The sequence below is a fragment of the Ixodes scapularis genome, unplaced genomic scaffold (assembly GCF_016920785.2).
Source record: "Ixodes scapularis isolate PalLabHiFi unplaced genomic scaffold, ASM1692078v2 PGA_scaffold4__175_contigs__length_147842914, whole genome shotgun sequence".
In the NCBI taxonomy this organism is placed as follows: Eukaryota; Metazoa; Arthropoda; class Arachnida; order Ixodida; family Ixodidae; genus Ixodes; species Ixodes scapularis.
In genome coordinates, this window is record NW_024609879.1 from 41,815,563 (window position 1) to 41,833,271 (window position 17,709).

Here is a 17,709-nt window from a genome sequence, read left to right on the forward strand (position 1 = left end):
CACTTTGGCAGCGGCGGCGACAGCGGACGGACGTGCACTAACGGCAGCATTCCTGCACATTACAGGTTGGTGATTTGTTTTTCCATGTTTATTCTAAAAGTGCGATTTTCGAAGTGCTGTCGCTGTTGCTGCCATACGTGTCGTGCCGCATATCAACTTGTGCTGTGTGATTCTAGTTTGCTTTTCTGTAGTACTGATCGTTGGTTATGGGGGAAAGAAATCCCGGAAGTCTGAATGATGTGGTGAAAGCCATAGGTGAGAAACAGCCAAATAGCATCAAGGAAGTTGTTAAGGTTCTGAATGACCTGATAGTTCGACTTGACGCATTTTTGACCGACATAAAAAGTGACGTAGAGAAGGTAAAGAGCTCGAATGATGAAATCTACGCTGAGCAGGTCGGTATACGATCATCGCTCACCTTTTTGAACGCGGATGTCGAACAACTAAAAAAAGATGTCGGGGGCTTCCGTGGAGAACTATCGGAAGTAAAGGTCCAATGCACTCAGAACCAAAGAGGAAACCAGCAACTAAGCAAAGAACTCTGTGACGTCAAAGGAGAAGTCGTAGAACTGAAGCAATATTCTAGAAACATGAATCTCGAAATTAAAGGGCTACCTATTCTTCCGAACGAAAACATGCAGAAGGTTGTGGGAGAAATTGCGACCTGTCTAGGCGCCGAGATTTCTGAGCGAGATATAGATGTAGTGCATAGAGTCCAGTCAAAGGACAAAGGGAAGCCGAATGTGGTGGTAAAGTTTTCCTCGCGCACAGTACGTGACAAGTTTTTGTGTGCGGCCAGGAAGACGAAACTCAACACAAGTCTTCTAGGCTTCGAGGCAAACGACCCACTGTACGTAAATGAACATCTTTGTGTTGAGAATAAGACTTTGCTAAGTAAGGCTCGCCAGGAGAGGCGAGACAAGAACTGGAAATTTGTTTGGGTGAGACAAGGCAAGATTTTCATGCGGAAGTGTGAAAACTCTCCTGTGCTGCAGGTGACGTGTGAAGGTGACCTTGCGAGAGTTGTGTAGTCGTCTTAATGCTAGCACCTTGTTCTTTGTTCTTAGGATCATTATGCCTTACACTTTCCAACAGGTTGACAATTTAATGCTAAACCGTGATTCTTTTTCTTTGTTTCATAGCAATGTACGCAGTCTAAGAAAAAATCTAAATCAACTACTTGCATGTATTTCACGGCACCAACAAGCATATGATATAATTGCTGTAAGTGAAACATGGCTTCAAAATACTGAAACGGCTCTTATACCCGGGTATATATTTTCCTCCCTTCCACGGGTCGCACGTACAAGGGGAGGTGGCGTTGCATTCTTTGTGAAAGGGGACATTGTCTTTGAAGTTGTACATACTGCCTCTATCAGTGATGAACATATTGAAGCACTTTTTATTAAACTTCCTTGTAGTCTAATAATTGGAGTAGTGTACCGTCCTTCAAGCACCGCAATGACACCTTTCTTAGACAAATTGGAATCGGTTCTTGTACAAATAACTCATAAGCATACCGGCCGCATTGTAATCCTTGGAGATTTTAATATTGACTTGGCATGGGATACGCACAATGATTATACTCTACTTCTCGAATCCTTTAGCTTACACAATATTATACGTGAACCCACTCGTATTACCAGTACTTCGAGTACGTTGATCGATCACGCGCTTTGTAACATCGATAGCGGTGTGTGTGCCGGAGTTTACTCTGATCCAATAGCGGACCATCTGCCTATTTTTGTTGTTTTGCGAAACCAGTCGTCTGTGAATGCGAATCTTTGTCCTAAAATACGCACCAAGGTAAACTATGTCCTACTTCGAAGTATATTAGAACAAACAAATTTTTATGCTTTGTATAATCATGACATCAACAATGAATATCAAAACTTTGTTCATACTCTTAAAAACGCAGCAATTCAGAGCGCTGAAAGTAGGACAAACAGCAGATATGGAGAGCCGGTCTGCCCTTGGATGACGAGTCAAATTTTAGGCGTACTGAAAGAGAAAGACAGCTGCTATCGTAAATGGAAACAAAACAAAAGCAACAAATATTATCTAGGACAATTTAAGCGATTAAGAAACGCATCTGTTTCTCTTATGCGGAAAAGGAAACGGCAATATTACTCCTCTCTTATCGAACAGGCCGACGGGAATGCACAAAAGATTTGGGATATAGTTAATCACGCACTCGGCCTTCGCTCAGATCGACGTGTGCAACCCGAACTAGCCAACCAGGAAATGGTAGACAATTTTAATGACTACTTTACGAACATAGGTCCTCTCCTAGCAGCACAGTTGCCACATGTGATAGTTTCCACGAGGTTAACGGCTTCGGTTGTTAATACCTTTGTCATACAGGAAAATTAGATGACTGCAATTACGTCTACAATTAGAAGTTTTCGAGTAAACAAATCGGCCGGGCTCGATACCGTTCCAGTAAAATTAATAAAAGATAATATAGACATTTTAGGCGTTCATTTTCTACGCTTGTTTAATCATTCACTGGAAAGCGCAATATATCCCGATGAGCTCGAAATAGCAAGGGTTGTGCCCATTTTTAAAGAGGGAGATACTTCCGAGCCGTCTTGTTATTGACCAATATCAGTATTAAGTGTAATTAATACAATTTTTGAAAAAATAATTTGTAAACACATTCAGGATTTTATAAGTAAGTACAGTATTCTCTGCCCTAGTCAGCACGGATTTAGGCCGAACAGATCTACCTCTTCCGCTGTACTCGTGTTAACTCAGCTTCTTAACAAGGCTCTTTATGAAAATAAAATTGCTGTGGTTGTTTATTTGGATATAAGTAAGGCTTTCGAGACAGTTAATCACAAAATACTATTGAACAAGCTTCGTGAGTACGGTTTTAGGGGAAAGATATTAGAGTTATTTCAAAGTTATCCTTCTAAACGAACACAATGTGTAACGATTAATAATTTTATCTCTACACCACAAACAGTGCTTACAGGGGTACCACAAGGCTCTGTTTTGGGGCCCATTCTTTTTTCTCTCTACGTCAATGATTTTCCTTCTGTTTTATGTCAGTCTGAAGCACTCATGTATGCAGACGATACGGCATTAGTTTTTGTCGGGGACACAATAAGTAAACCACAAGGTAAAATAAATGAAGAATTACCAAGGGTCTTAACGTGGTTCACTAGTAACCAACTCACACTTAACATAAAAAAAACTAAGTACACTGTGTTTCATTCTAGGAGAAGGCAAACAAATTCTGAACTAGCTATATACTTCGATAACGTGCAGTTGCTGCATGTTTCCTGTTACAAATATTTGGGTGTCTTGTTTGAAACCGATATGCATTGGAAGAATCAAATTAAAAACATAAGCACAAGACTTGCACACGGATGCTACACACTACTAAAGGCTCGGGAGTTTTTTAATTCGTCTATACTGCGCATTCTATACTTTGCATTTGTACATAGTCACTTGAATTACTGTATAGAGTCTTGGGGCGGAACATACACCACGTGTTTAGAGCCACTCAGTCGATTGCAGAAAAGGGCTATGAGACTCATTACTTATTCTAGATATACCGAACCAAGTGGTCCTCTATTTCGATCAGTTGGTGTGCTGCCACTAGACCTCCTATACAACTTAAAAATAGCTGAAACAGTCTTTAAAATAATAAAAACTAACGACCCACTCCCATTACAGATATTTAAATTACCATTACGGAATACGAGAGCTGCAACAAATACTCTGTTTAATTTGCCATCTTGTCGAAATGTTTATGGAGAAAGGCTTATTGAATTCAACGGTGCCCTGGTATGGAATGATATCCCTACCGACATCAAATGTAAACACAATATATTGCCATCCTTAAAGAAGTATTTAATTAAATTGCAAGCCAATGAATAAGTTCAATATCATGCCCTATATATTTTTTCAATTAGTATGTGTGTTGTTTTGTGAATACTTTGATGTGTGCGTACATTTGTTTTGTTTGCCTGCCGCATTGTAAAGGTTATTTCTAATGTTGGACCCGCGACTAGCCTCCACGGCTATGGGTCCAAGCAACGATTGTGTATTTAAAAAAATAATAACAAAGGATTAATAAAGGAAAAGAAACCTACAACCTCGCGTCCACTGTTACTCGCGCCAGTGGATTTAGCAGCGTTGTATGCTTCTTTTCATCACTTTCCGCCGACCGATAGCAATGGCTGAAGAAGAGAACACCCGTTGTGGCACACCTTTCATCGGGAGCGTGTGTGGCGGTAAGAGGAATCCTCGCAGCCGGCTGTCCAGGCCATCCCGACCGAACGTTTTGTGGAAGTTTAACGATTTTCTATTAGTGTGCCTTGAACTAGCCGGGAGCATTGCGTTCAGAGAAAAGGCGCCTTACACGTGGCTGCGTCACGGGCTGTACTTTTAGTTGTATTCCTAAGCGACTGATACGTTGCAAAGGTTGCAAAGTAATGTCTGGTGAGCTGCAGTCGCACGTGGAGTGTAAACGCCGCGAGAGAGCACGGCAGCTTCAGTTGAAAAGATGCCCGTGTTTGACGTGGGCTGAGATTAAGTTCCGGTCGCACGTTCACACCGTACGTTTTGCTTGTACAGTCACTACCACGGCTGTTTTGGAAATCATAAGATCCTAATCACATTCCCTGAAGAAATAGTCGCTGTGATATTTTTTGCAATACTTCCTGCGACAAAAAGAAAGATAAAGAGCGGCCAGTTTCTTGCGCCAATGGCATGGTTGCTTCTGAACCTCAGGTGTTCCCCGTGCTAAAGATAAGATATACCTGAAGTGGTCTCTGCACGAGAGCCGGAAGCACAGTATCGAAAATGCGGTAGCAAAGGAGTACCTTGAACAATAGAGAAAATACCGAGATACGATGTGAGCAATGCCTTCGAGATATCGGGCCGAGACTTAGATAAATCGCAAATTTTTTTTTTGTTAACTATGACACAAATTCACCACAAAAGACCAACTGGGTGATGGATTCACCCGATAAAAAGTTACAAATAACAAAAAAAAAGTTCTGTGGGCCGACCTAAGGTCCCTATGGCCGACAACAATGCTTTTTTGCTTTCATTGGAATGCATACGAAGTTTCTTGTTTTGTAACGTTTCACTGAGGCTAGCACTGTTTAGATATTTTTACAAATAAAACCATAGCCAAACTTATGTATGAAGTCAGAGTCGTAGCTTACAAATCCAATTTTTTTTGTGGTTTATTTAAGTCTCGACCCGATATCTGGACCGCCCTTTACTTTGAAGGATATCATTTTGTCTAAAGTAGGACGTTTTTAAAAAAAAATATATTTATTTACTTAGATATGTATGCCGATACAAATTTTGACAATGTAATTATTTCTAAATTACAGGTCTTTCAGATTAAACAATACCTATTAAGGTACAAGATACAGATAAAAAAATGCTTACCACATTCTGCCTTACACTAACAAGGACTGGGTCGCTCCGAGGGAAAAAGACGGACACAGGAATGAGATATGAAACTCTCACTGGCCTTCATGAAGCCGATGCTCTCACTCTCACAGCTCTTCATAAGGCTCTTGCCCGCATTGAAATCTTCATTAAATATACTAACCTACTTTAGATACATGGTAAAAAGCTCAGAGCAAGCAGTGATGTCTTTGATTCAATAAAAATTTTCCGATTCTAAATGACCATTGTTTATCTCGCCCCTCTTTCCCTGCTGTCGCAGCCATGAGAGGCTTGCCGATTCTACACCACTTTTCAGTTGCTTGCTGAAAGTATATTTATAATCCGTCGGAAGGAGAGACTTTTCTAAGACTGCGGATGTTCCTGGTTCATTGCCTTTTGACATTGCTTCATCACAGGCTGGCCATTGCAGCACCAAATTCTGCCTTCCCCGGGTACCATGTGGCAATGTGCGTCCCATGAAGCTAGGAAAGGAGTAATAGCTCCTCTTGCCAAGCAATGATTAACAACGTTTGTAGAGCTAGTAGGACAAAGAAATAGTGCAGTAGCATGCAGGTTTATGTAGGAAATGGGGCAGATGTCGTAACATCCGTCACCATCAGGCTGGCTACATAAGACTGCGTTATGACCATACTAACTCAAAGCCCCCGACGCGCACGAAGCATCTTCTGCAAGAAGAAAGACCCTCTCCCAATGTCCTTTCCCCCATTTCTTCTTGCGATTTGCCCTCCTCACCCAAAAAGAGCAGGTCTGGAAGCTAACCTCCACCGCAAGGAGGATGGCTATCCTTTTTTGGATGGAAAAAGGAAATCAAGAAAAAGTTTCTTTTGTCTCTGCTTGTTGGTCGGCCTTTAAGGGAATCTCGAGTTGAAGGCGAAATGCAACAAGTGAAGTGTTCCACTATCCAATTGTAAAGAGGACGGTGCTATTGCTGTGCATGTTGAGCTTGTGGGATACCAAGACAATAGAATGGGAATGGGGGAAGCGGGGTGTGTGGTGCTGAGATGCACTGTATCTGTGTTTGAAATGTTTAATTTGTAATATTATCTTCAATGGTAATGGATGATTGAAAAGGTTTACTCCGACTTAACATAACAAATTAATAACAAAAGGTACAGATGTTTCGCCACCTATGCAGGTGGCATCTTCAGTATACACTGACACAAATGAGGTGAGGTCGACCAGTCTACTTATCACACACGTCCCCGTAAACGTCCGGCAGGGGGCCACGGTTGGTGTTGCATACCGATGAGTCACGGCGAATGAACCAGGACTCGACGAATTTTCTTTGCCCCCACCTTTGTTCTCGGGCCAGCGTCGTCGCATTGTAGAGGTCGAAACTGTGTCCTGTCGTCCAGCAGTGTTCGACAAGTTCCGTCCTGGGCCGCGCGGCATGGGTGGCCTTGGCAACGTCCCTTTTGTGTTCTTTCAATCTCGTTGCCCTCTTTCTGCCCGTTTCGCCGATGTAGGTCGCGTCACAATCCCCGCACTGCACTTTGTATACGACCCTCCTCTGACCGTCTGCAGAGGTGCGGTCCTTCGGTTTCGGGAACACATTCGCTAAGGTCTAATGTGGTTTAAAAACAGTTTGTACGCCCAGCGGGCGCAAAGCTCTCCGAACAGCATCTGACACGCCCTGGACATAGGGAATAGATACAATAGACGTTGCCCGCACTCGTGACTCACTCCCCCTTCCCCTCTGCATTCGCCTCTGCGTATCGTTAATAAATGTCCTCGGATAATGGCGCCGCTCTAACGCACCAACCACAATTTCTACCTTTTGCAACCGTAGCTGCTTGTTAGAGCACACTGCATCACAATGTGATAAAAAGGTTCTTACAACGGACCGTTTCTGTTCGGTCGGGTGATGCGAGTCAAAGGACAAAACATTTCCGGTGTCACACTGCTTACGGTACACCGTCGTTTCCACACAGCCATTACTGGGCCGGCGTACCAACACATCCAAAAAAGGCAACGCATTATCTGTCTCTGTTTCGTACGTGAACTAAATGGCGTGGTGTAGGCTGTTCAGCGCCACGTGGAAAGCATCTAGGTTAATTCTTTTCAAAATTACAAAAGTGTCATCTACGTACCTACAGTACATTTTCCCCGGAAAGGGTACTTAGTTTAGCACCCGTGTTTCGACGTGCTCCATCATTAAGTTTGCTACGGTAACAGAAATAGGACTTCCCATAGGGCACCCTTCGATTCGATGGTAAATTGTGTTGGCGAAACTGAAGTACGTTTGATTCAGACAAAACCGCAACAAAATTATAATATCCTCCACAAGTAAGGACGTACGACTCTCCAAATTACAATCTTCTTTCAATCGCACCTCTACATAATCGATAGGCAGGCCAATGGGGACATCAGTAAACAATGAGATAACATCAAAAGACACCATAACATCGTCATCATCAAGCTACTGCGTACGGACTTCGGTTACGAAATCGCGAGAGTTTCTAACCGACCTAGAGTTGTCCTCAGTTAACAGCTTCAGCACTTCAAGCACTCCTACGGCCGCACGCTCGCGCGGAACTTCAGCTGCAACTGCCGAAAAGCCAGAATACAGGATAACAAGCAAGAAATACAGCGAGTAAGACGTCGTGTGTACGCAGCGCAAACCTGTCTCCGCTCTAGGCTTCGTCCCAATGATTTCCGCGATATCATCAGGGCGCGCAAACAAGCTGAAGATTTGGAAAGAGGCAAGTGCACCGAAGTCCATCGCCAGAAGTTGTCCCGGTTGTTACCTCGCCATCGGCCAGAACAGGATAGTTTAGAAGCACTGCATAACGTTTCCTCGAAACGTCTATCGGACAACCACATGAGCTCATTGTCGAAGGGCCTGAATTTTGCAATTGCCCCACGGAAAGTGCCCAAACGTGATATCATCGTGGAGGTTGAGGAGAAGTTGCGGCATATCCAGGATAGAACTGGGGTAAACTTGGCTCGTAGCCGAATTGTAAGTGTCCTGGCGAATGCAAAAAGCACTCGGTCGAACCTTACCGCTGGGCAACGCACGGCGCTAAATGATCTCAAATCAGATAAATCTATCGTTATCCTTTCGGCAGATAAGGGAAAGGCTACTGTGTTGCTAGATCGAAAGGATTATGAGGAGAAAATGTACAGCATCTTGAACGATCCCTCGCACTTTATGAAGCTGAACCGTGACCCGACAGCATAGTCAGAGCGCCAGCTCGTTGAACATTTACGGGTACTACGTAACAAAGGACGTTTGGATCAAACGTTGTACCGCCGACTGTTTTCTTCGGACGGGGCCACTCCAACCATCTACGGGCTACCTAAGGTGCATAAAGAGGGCTGCCCTCTCAGTCCTATCGTGTCTTTTGTAGGTTCACCAACTTACAACCTGTCGAAGTTCTTGGTTGAAGTGCTGAAGCCGTTAACTAAGGACAACTCAAGGTCGGTTAGAAACTCTCGCGATTTTGTAACCGAAGACCGTACGCAGCAGCTTGATGATGACGATGTGATGGTGTCTTTTGATGTTATCTCATTGTTTACGAATGTCCCCATTGGTCTGGCTATCGATTATGTAGAGGCGCGTTTGAAAGAAGATTGTAATTTGGAGAGTCGTACGTCCTTACTTGTGGAGGATATTATAATTTTGTTGCGGTTTTGCCTGAATCAAACGTACTTCAGTTTCGCCAACACGGTTTACCATCAAATCGAAGGGTGCCCTATGGGAAGTCCTATTTCTGTTACCGTAGCAAACCTAATTAAGGAGCACGTCGAAACACGGGTGCTAAACTCAGTACGTACCCTTTCCGGTGAAAATGTACTGTAGGTACGTAGATGACACTTTTGTAATTTTGAAAAGAATTAACCTAGATGCTTTCCACGTGGCGCTGAACAGCGTACATCACGCCATTCAGTTCAAGTAGGAAACAGAGACAGATAATGTGTTGCCTTTTTTGGATGTGTTGGTACGCCGGGCCAGTAATGGCAGTGTGGAAACGACGGTGTACCGTAAGCAGTGTGACACAGGAAATGTTTTGTCCTTTGACTCGCATCACCCGACCGAACACAAACGGTCCGTTGTAAGAACCTTTTTATCACGTTGTGATGCAGTGTGCTCTAACAAGCAGCTACGGTTGCAAGAGGTAGAAAATGTCGTTGGTGGAGTACAGCGGCGCCATTATCCGAGGACGTTTATTAACGATACGCAGAGGCGAATGCAGAGGGGAAGGGGGAGTGAGTCACGAGTGCGGGCAACGTCTATTGTATCTATTCCCTATGTCCAGGGCGTGTCAGATGCTGTTCGGAGAGCTTTGCGCCCGCTGGGCGTACAAACTGTTTTTAAACCACATTTTGCCTTAGCGAATGTGTTCCCGAAACCGAAGGACCGCACCTCTGCAGACGGTCAGAGGGGGCCGCATACAAAGTGCAGTACGGGGATTGTGACGCGACCTACATCGGCGAAACGGGCAGAAAGAGGGCAACGAGATTGAAAGAACACAAAAGGGACGTTGCCAAGGCCACCCATGCCTCGCGGTCCAAGTCGGAACTTGTCGAACACTGCTGGACGACAGGACACAGTTTCGACCTGGACAATCCGACGACGCTGGCCCGAGAACAAAGGTGGGGGCAAAGAAAATTCGTCGAGTCCTGGTTCATTCGCCGTGACTCATCGGTGTGCAACGCCAACCGTGGCCCCCTGCCGGACGTTTACGGGGACCTGTGTGATAAGTAGACTGGCCGACCTCACCTCATTTGTGTCAGTGTATACTGAAGATGCCACCTGCATAGGTGGCGAAACGTCTGTACCTTTTGTTATTAATTTTGTTATGTTAAGTCGGAGTAAACCTTTTCGATCATGAATTCGCCCCGCTTTTGGAACATTTTTGCAATGGTAATGGAGTAGCCGGTCATGCCTTCGGGTGGCTAACATCTCCATTTATTTAATATTTTGCAAATGCAGAGATATCAAAATTGACTGCATGTTGAAATATTCACGCTCACTGCTTATCTGGAGGGGGCGCGCGAGGCATGATGGTAATGGCCATCAACGCCACTTAGCCGTGCCGTCTAGTTGCAAACTTCTGTCCAGTGCTATCACCTTCTCCTCGTGCTTCCCATTGGTGGCCGCTTTTCATTGTTTCTAATTCCTCGCGCAAGCTCTAAACCTTTTTGCAACATCCTCTGACGGGGTCGTGTAGAAGGTTTAACAAAGAAGGGACTAGGCCGACCAACAGGTAGAGAGGAGGAAAACGCCCCGCAATTTCTCCTTTTCATCCAAAAGAGGAGGAGAGCCCTCCTCCTTTTGGCGGAGGTCAGCTTCCAGACTTCCTCCTTTCATATAAGAAGAAAATAGTGCGACAAGTTATGAAAAGAAGTTCACTGGCAGAGGGTCTTCCTACCAGCAGGTGCTTCGTGCTCGTCGGCCCTTCAGGACAATATGCGTCGGCCCTTCAGGACAGTATCCCTTTAAGAAGACTGGTTTATCACCCGCATGAAAATAAGTTTCTCAGTGTACTGGTTCATGCAGATATGCACATTATGCACATTCTTATCAGGATAAGTACCAGATCACAACGTGTCGGCGCAAGTCGCGCGACATTGGTATTTGGACAAACCACACCACTTTGGCAAGGATAAAACATATCCAAACCGTCAGCCTTGATGGGGGCTTTGTCAGTGAGGAGCTGCTGCCTGGCTAACTCATTATATTCAGCATGCCTTGTTTTCCTGAGGTCGTCGTTCCTTTTACCAGACTACACAACGATTCCGCCAAAAGAAAGTGTATCATGCTATCAGCTCCAACCAAAAACCCTAGGGTGGAATGGTACTTTTGTCTGCGGAAAATAATGTTCAATTTAAACTGCAGTGCTCATTGCGGATCAGGGTTCCTGAATGAGCACTTGCGACTCTGAACATGGTCGGATTGGTCAGATTTGCAAAAAAGTTCGCACAACAACCTATCTTAATGCATCCTTACGTGACCTATTGGATTTCACCAGGGTGTGAGTGACAGGACTTACTAATATGTTATTGAAAGAAGCGTATTGTCCGCTTTCTAGTTCATCGTAATTTTATGGCGACTTTCTTCTACGTCGGCAACTGGCAACTTTCTGAAAGAAAGATGGAGGTCGTAGCTGCAGTTACTGTCTCTGCCTAGTACTCAAAAGGGTCGATACATGCCCCTTCCATACTAAATGAGTGTTGGCATGCCACTTCCTTTATCACCGACTTAGTTTGGACAAAGCTTGCCGTGGTAAGCCATGTTCTATAGTGTTACACTCTAAGAAGTCTGCCTGGAAAATTGGCACTTACAAAACTATTGCGTGTCTATGAAGATGCAGGAAAACATCACAGATGTTTGGAAGCTCTATTTTATTGTTATGATTAGCCTGCAACAAGCAGCCAAGTAATACAATTTATTCTAATGTTGCAATACGCTCTTATAACATTTATACAATTATTTAGACTACACAGATTTTAAATATGCCTGCACAAGATGGCACACAAGCCAAATTCAGGAAATGTGCCTTCTGAAGCACTCGTAAGACAAGGCATATGCCAGCAGATAAATTGACGACCATACGAAAGAGATAAAAGCAGCTCACATCTGCTTAGTACAATGTTGGTTGGAACCGAGGGTATTTTATGAAGCTAGGTCGGCATGAAAATTATAATTAGAGTATGTTTCAGTTCCATATTTGGAAAACGTGTACCTCAAAATGTATAAACATTTAATGCCTAATGGCAACTGAACTTTAACTTTGTGAATAAAAATATTGCGATTCCGCCGCGTAAGGGCGAGGCAAAACTTAGAATATTCCCCGACCTGCAGCCGCGAGCGGTGGCCTTAAGAAACAGGCGGCGTGACGTCAATGGGGGATCTTGTAGAAAGATAGCAAGTTGTAAGAATACCTGCTCGATTAAAGGTAACTTTTTTATAAATCTTTTCGTTGCAACATATATATAAATGCGTCAAAAACCTGGTATCATCAACAAAACTTTTATACGGAGTTTTAGTGGCGCCATCTATCCTAGGTCTACAAAACCATCAGCTCTCTCTGCTACCGCGAACAGCTGCCAAAAGCGAAAGGGGGAGGGGGACAGGGCCGTACGGGTATGGCCGGACCTGGATAAGACTTTCCTTCTTTCACCATATTGTTCGCGCGGCACCCGCCACCACGTGGTCACGCGGTCACGAGCGGATGAGTTCTCGCTGCTCACGGATGGCTCTAAAGAGAGAACTTTACCGGAACCCCGCGCTTACCCCACCAACGTCTCTGTGCACGCGACCCGGAAGACGACGTACGAATTGAGAGGCGGCAAAAACCTAGATCTTTTTCATTTTTTTGAAATAAAAACTAGGGTATCCAGGCAAAATCTGTATTCTGTACTTCACTTCAGAAGTGTCAGGCATCAACTTCCGCAATAATTTAAGCAAAGCCCTGGAATTGTGGGACTGCTCCTTTAAACAAAATTAATTACTTTGGAAAGGAGGAAAATAATCTCATTGCTTTGCAGCGATTTCTATACACTTGATCTGGTGTCGATAAACAAGGTTTGTGTAAAACACCTCTAAAACTAAACAGAAGAATATGTTGATATATTATTCTTGAATATTTGAGGCGTGCTCATGTAGAATAGAAAACACAACAGACACAGACAACACGTCTGTTTGCTCAACACTCACAGAGACAAGATTTTGCTGTCTTTTTTTGTTGAACGTGGCGCTCGACTTAGGTTCATCGCAGTGGCTAAAACTTCTATGCCGGCGGCGGCGGAAGCTTTTGTTGCGGATGTAGAATTAACAACACGGGCGGTGCCAACTTCATTTCGCAATCACCTTTTCTTTCTTTTTGCCGCAGCCGAGGTAAAAATTTTGTTTGGTGCAAAGAACCTTGTGGGGTAGTTGTGAGAAAGTCAATGCAGTTATTTTGCCAGGGTACAGCAAATCTTCGTCAATAGGGCAACATTCGTCAACTGTGCTTGAGGTCAATGCTACCTAAAACCAATGTGAGCTCCCTTGGAGTGCCTAAAATATTGCCCATGGCACAGGTTCCTTTAGAAGAACACAGAACTTTCCACTAAAAAAATTCTTCGCCCAGTAACAGTAAAAATGAACAAAACATCTAACCTCAAGTCGCATATATTGGCATATAGCAGCCTACCGCTAGACGGTACGACTTCATGTGTATTTGCATCGAAAAAAGAACTAAGAGTGTCCTCAGGCACTTTTAGTTCAACTAAAAGTGTCCTCAGACACTTTGAGTTAGGTGATCGGAAGCCAGAAAACAGTGAAGTTTCCGAATCACAGTTAGCGGCAGAGCGTCCATGCCCTGGAAATGCTGAGAAACTGAAACTCGAGGTACTTGACGCTACCAAGATGACCGTGTGCGCAGTGCTGCCAGACAACCAAGCAGTTTCGCTTATCGTCTATTGGTGAACTTTTTTATGGTTAAGGGAATGCAGTATTTCCAATGAATACCTATTGCTGAAGAAACTAAAAAATTGTCGAAAACACAGAACTGGAAAAAAAAAACTGCCAAATGTGCCATGGACATTTTGCAGCATATTTCCCATTTCGTTATATTTGTGCCCTAACGCTAAGATTGTTAACTGGTTTCACGCTGAATTTAATTAACTGTAGGGACTATTGGAGTTCTGTCATATTTATTACACAGAATGAGAAATTAGCGCGATGGGACAGTCCTTGTACGTATGATTGAAAAGCCGACTGGTGTGGAAAAAGTTATTACTCTCCGACCGTGTTCACGGCAGAGTAACAGAACCCTTTCGTGTACAGCTTATGGGGCCTCATTGTCCGAGTCACGTGCCATTCCAGGGACCAACACCGGCACTCGCCGTCGCAAGCGCAGCCAAGTGAAGAAAGGACCTTCCCAGCTGGCGAGCGCCAAGGGCGACCGGCGTCGACCCCACCAGTCGCCGCACCCGCAGCCCACGGCCACCCCTGGCCAGGTCAAGCCCAAGTTCAAGCCTCACTCCTAGCCATAAGTGAACCTGCAGGCCAAGCTGCACACCACGCCCCACTCCAAACTGCACTCGAAGCCGGCAAAGCCGAACGACAAGCCGCTCCCCAAGCCCCACACCAAGCTCCAGGTGAAGATCCTCAGCAAGTCGGACGGGAAGATGGCCGCAAAGCCGGGCAAGCCAAAGCCAAAGCCGTCTTCCAGCTCGGAGTCGTCTTCGGCGTGCAACGGAGACGTAATGCCGGAGCAGCAGTGGGAGGAGCATCCAGGCGCGGCAGTGGTGCGAATGGACCACGCGTACTGGGGCACGGTGCGGACTCCCTGCGAGGAGGACGAGGGCAGCGACCTGGAGGAGTGGTGCGGGGACCGAGCGGAACGCAGGGGCCCCGTGCCGTGCCAGGCGGTGATAGCCACGCCCCCTTTTCCCTACGTATATATGCCGTTGCTGCCAAACACATCGTCGGTGGTCGAAGTCGCGGATCCGGTGCGCCACCCACGATGGAGACGGCAGGGGCAGCGACGGCGAGCCCGCGCGTCCACCAGCGAGGACGACGAAGAGGATGGAGAGGAAGAGGAAGGGGAGGGGGAAGAGGAGGAGGAGGACGACGACGACGAGAAGAACGAAGAGGAGTGGCATCCCAAGGCGAAGTCGCGGCCACACGGGCGCCGCACCGCGAGACCGTCGGTCGAGACAGATGTGGAGCGGGTACGTTGGGCTGAGAGATAAGCTTTCCTTCCTTTCGGGTTCACGTCTTACTGAGACATCTTGAGGCCCGTTCACTCACTTGAGTTTGCTTTTGTTTGCTTCGAACCGAGCACACGCGATCACTTACGACGAGAGAACACACTAGCATCCCAAGCAGCACCAGAAAGTGAATTTCGATCGGCCGACGGTTGGCCAGTGTCTGGACAGCTTGGCCACTTTAAGGGCTTGGCCACCGGAGGCATAAACAAGGCCGGCAAGGGTTCGGCCACAAACTAGTTGTTTTCAGCCTGTCCGCCGGAGACATAAACACTGCCGGCAAGCGCCTGGCCAAAAGTGCTCATTTTCAGCTTGGCCGCCGGAGACATAAACACGGCCGGCAAGTGTTTGGCCAGCAGTGGTGATTTTCAGCTTGGCCGCCGGGGACATAAACACGGCCGGCAAGTGTTTGGCCAGAAGTGCTGATTTTCAGCTTGGCCGCCGGGGACATAAACACGCCCGGCAAGTGTTTGGCCAGCAGTGCTGATTTTCAGCTTGGCCGCCGGAGACATAAACACGGCCGGCAAGTGTTTGGCCAGCAGTGCTGATTTTCAGCTTGGCCGCCGGAAACATAAACATGGCCGGCGAGTGTTTGGCCAGAAGTGCTGATTCTCAGCCTGGCCGCAGTGGACATAAACATGGTCGACAAGTGTTCGGCTAAAAGTGCTGATTTTCAGTTTCACCGCAGGGACACCCATAATCTAAACTTTCAACGCGTTGACGATACTTTGGCATAACGACGGGCAGCGAGAGAAGCATCATGAGCGAGTGGTTGGCAGGATATTAGTGCGTGCATCGCGCGAACACTGTTAGCGCAAGCAAACGATCACCGTTCAGTTTTTTTCTCGTTAGACTTGAAAGGCTATTGTCTTAACTAGCACTGTTGTGCGATATGTTCATTTGGAACATTACTAGAAGTGGGAAAATATTGTGCCCGTCGTTGTTCTATGAAAATAAAATACGAAAGCAGCGCCGACGTCATCTTCGCGCTAACAATACCGCTCTGTCGCTGCGCGGCACTCTTAGCGCGAATACCACATCCGCGATTTTTCGGTTAGCGCTCCACATATATACTTCCCAACTGCACTCGAAGAAAAAAAAAAGTTGTAGTCGGGTGCGTCGGGCGCACATGCTCCCCTTTCCTGGAAGACGCACCCTCCGTTACCCAGCCAGTGTACCTGTATACCGACCATAAGCCCCCTTCTCTACCTTAAAAACCTATAGGTGTATCAATGCACTCAGCTTAGTAAACCGCCACGCTAGCCACGCACCCCGATCAGCTTGTGCTTGAATCGGATAAGATTGGATATTTGAGGCTTTGTGTTTTGGAAGAGCCTAAACAAGACGTCTCTCATATATTGATTAAACTTAAGCTAGTCTCAGTAATGTTTTAATTAGGTGCTAGGATACTGATTTCCTGATCCAAGGAAAGCTAACAGCTTCGGTTAAACCGCAATGGAAACGTTCAAAATTGAACCACACGTAAAAAAAATAAGAAAATGAACTTCTCAACCTAGATGTGCAGGACGCTGGTTTTGTTGTTAACAACGTGGTTGTTGGCGGGTGGTGGGCAACGCCGTGACGCTATCGACGCTATCGTGGTGATTCACGCCAGTGATGCTCGGCCGTACTACACAGTAAAAGTTCTTACACCTTTAAGGGTGTAACAGGGGTGTTGTAGCAACTTACACCCTCGGCTACACCCATTTAACACCCTAAAAACTAGGAATACAACCTCATATTTTACCGAAATTTGCTGTTTCGTGTTACACCCTACATTTAGTGAAGAATGTGAGAAGGGTGTAGAGGAGGGTGCTGAATAAATGTGAAATGGTTTTGAAAAGCTTATACATGGCTCTGTACATAATGTGCAGGTAAGATTTCTGCTTGAAAAGCAACAGTTGTTAGCAGTCTAGTTTCTTATAATGTCAGTTGTAATTCATGCAAATAGCTGATAATAAAGTGCCTCTTTTGCATACAATTTTTATGTTTGCAAACAAAATTTTATATATGAGTTTATATTTAATTTTCTTACGAATCACTTATGGCTAACCCATCAACCTAAGAAATGGTTGATGAATCATGCAGAGAGTATGTGTGCACGTATGGCTTGTTTAAAGATATAGAATGATGATATGGCAGTTAGGCAGGGTGGTAGAGAGTTCCACGTTTTAGTAGCAATGTAAATGAAGGTGAACGCACCATAATTAGTTCGTATGCATGGTACAGACAGTGACGCTTGTGAATGTGAACGCAGAGGATACATGACATTTTGATGAGTAAAACTAATTGAAGAGCATGTTATCTGATTGGTGATGAACTTAAATGTTAATAATGCTACACGATAATCGAGGCATTGATGAACTGTTAAAATGTTGAGGAAGCGGTATGCGAATTGAGAACTTTCGCGCCTATTCACAAACAGCATTGCTCGTAGTGCCGTATTCTGGGCGATTTCTATGGGTTTTAGTGTTGTTTTATATGTCAATCCATAAATGGATAACCCGTACGAAATGTGAGTATGAATGAAGCTATGATAAAGCATTTGGAGGGTTCGTAAGGAAAATA

At 45.2% G+C, this 17,709-nt stretch overlaps 2 protein-coding genes across 2 annotated transcripts in view; both read left to right on the forward strand.

Moving 5' to 3' along the window:
* Positions 1-206: 206 nt before the first annotated feature.
* LOC120843346 lies at positions 207-1,031 on the forward strand. Its single transcript, XM_040214681.1, has one exon. The coding sequence runs from the start codon at positions 207-209 to the stop codon at positions 1,029-1,031; it is 825 nt and encodes a 274-aa protein (XP_040070615.1).
* Positions 1,032-4,186: 3,155 nt separating this feature from the next.
* LOC120843345 (myoneurin-like) overlaps positions 4,187-17,709 on the forward strand; it is a 29,811-nt gene continuing 16,288 nt past the window's right edge. Inside the window, 2 exon segments of the mRNA XM_040214680.1 lie at positions 4,187-4,244; positions 14,255-15,105. Coding sequence (XP_040070614.1) covers positions 4,187-4,244; positions 14,255-15,105 — 909 coding nt within the window.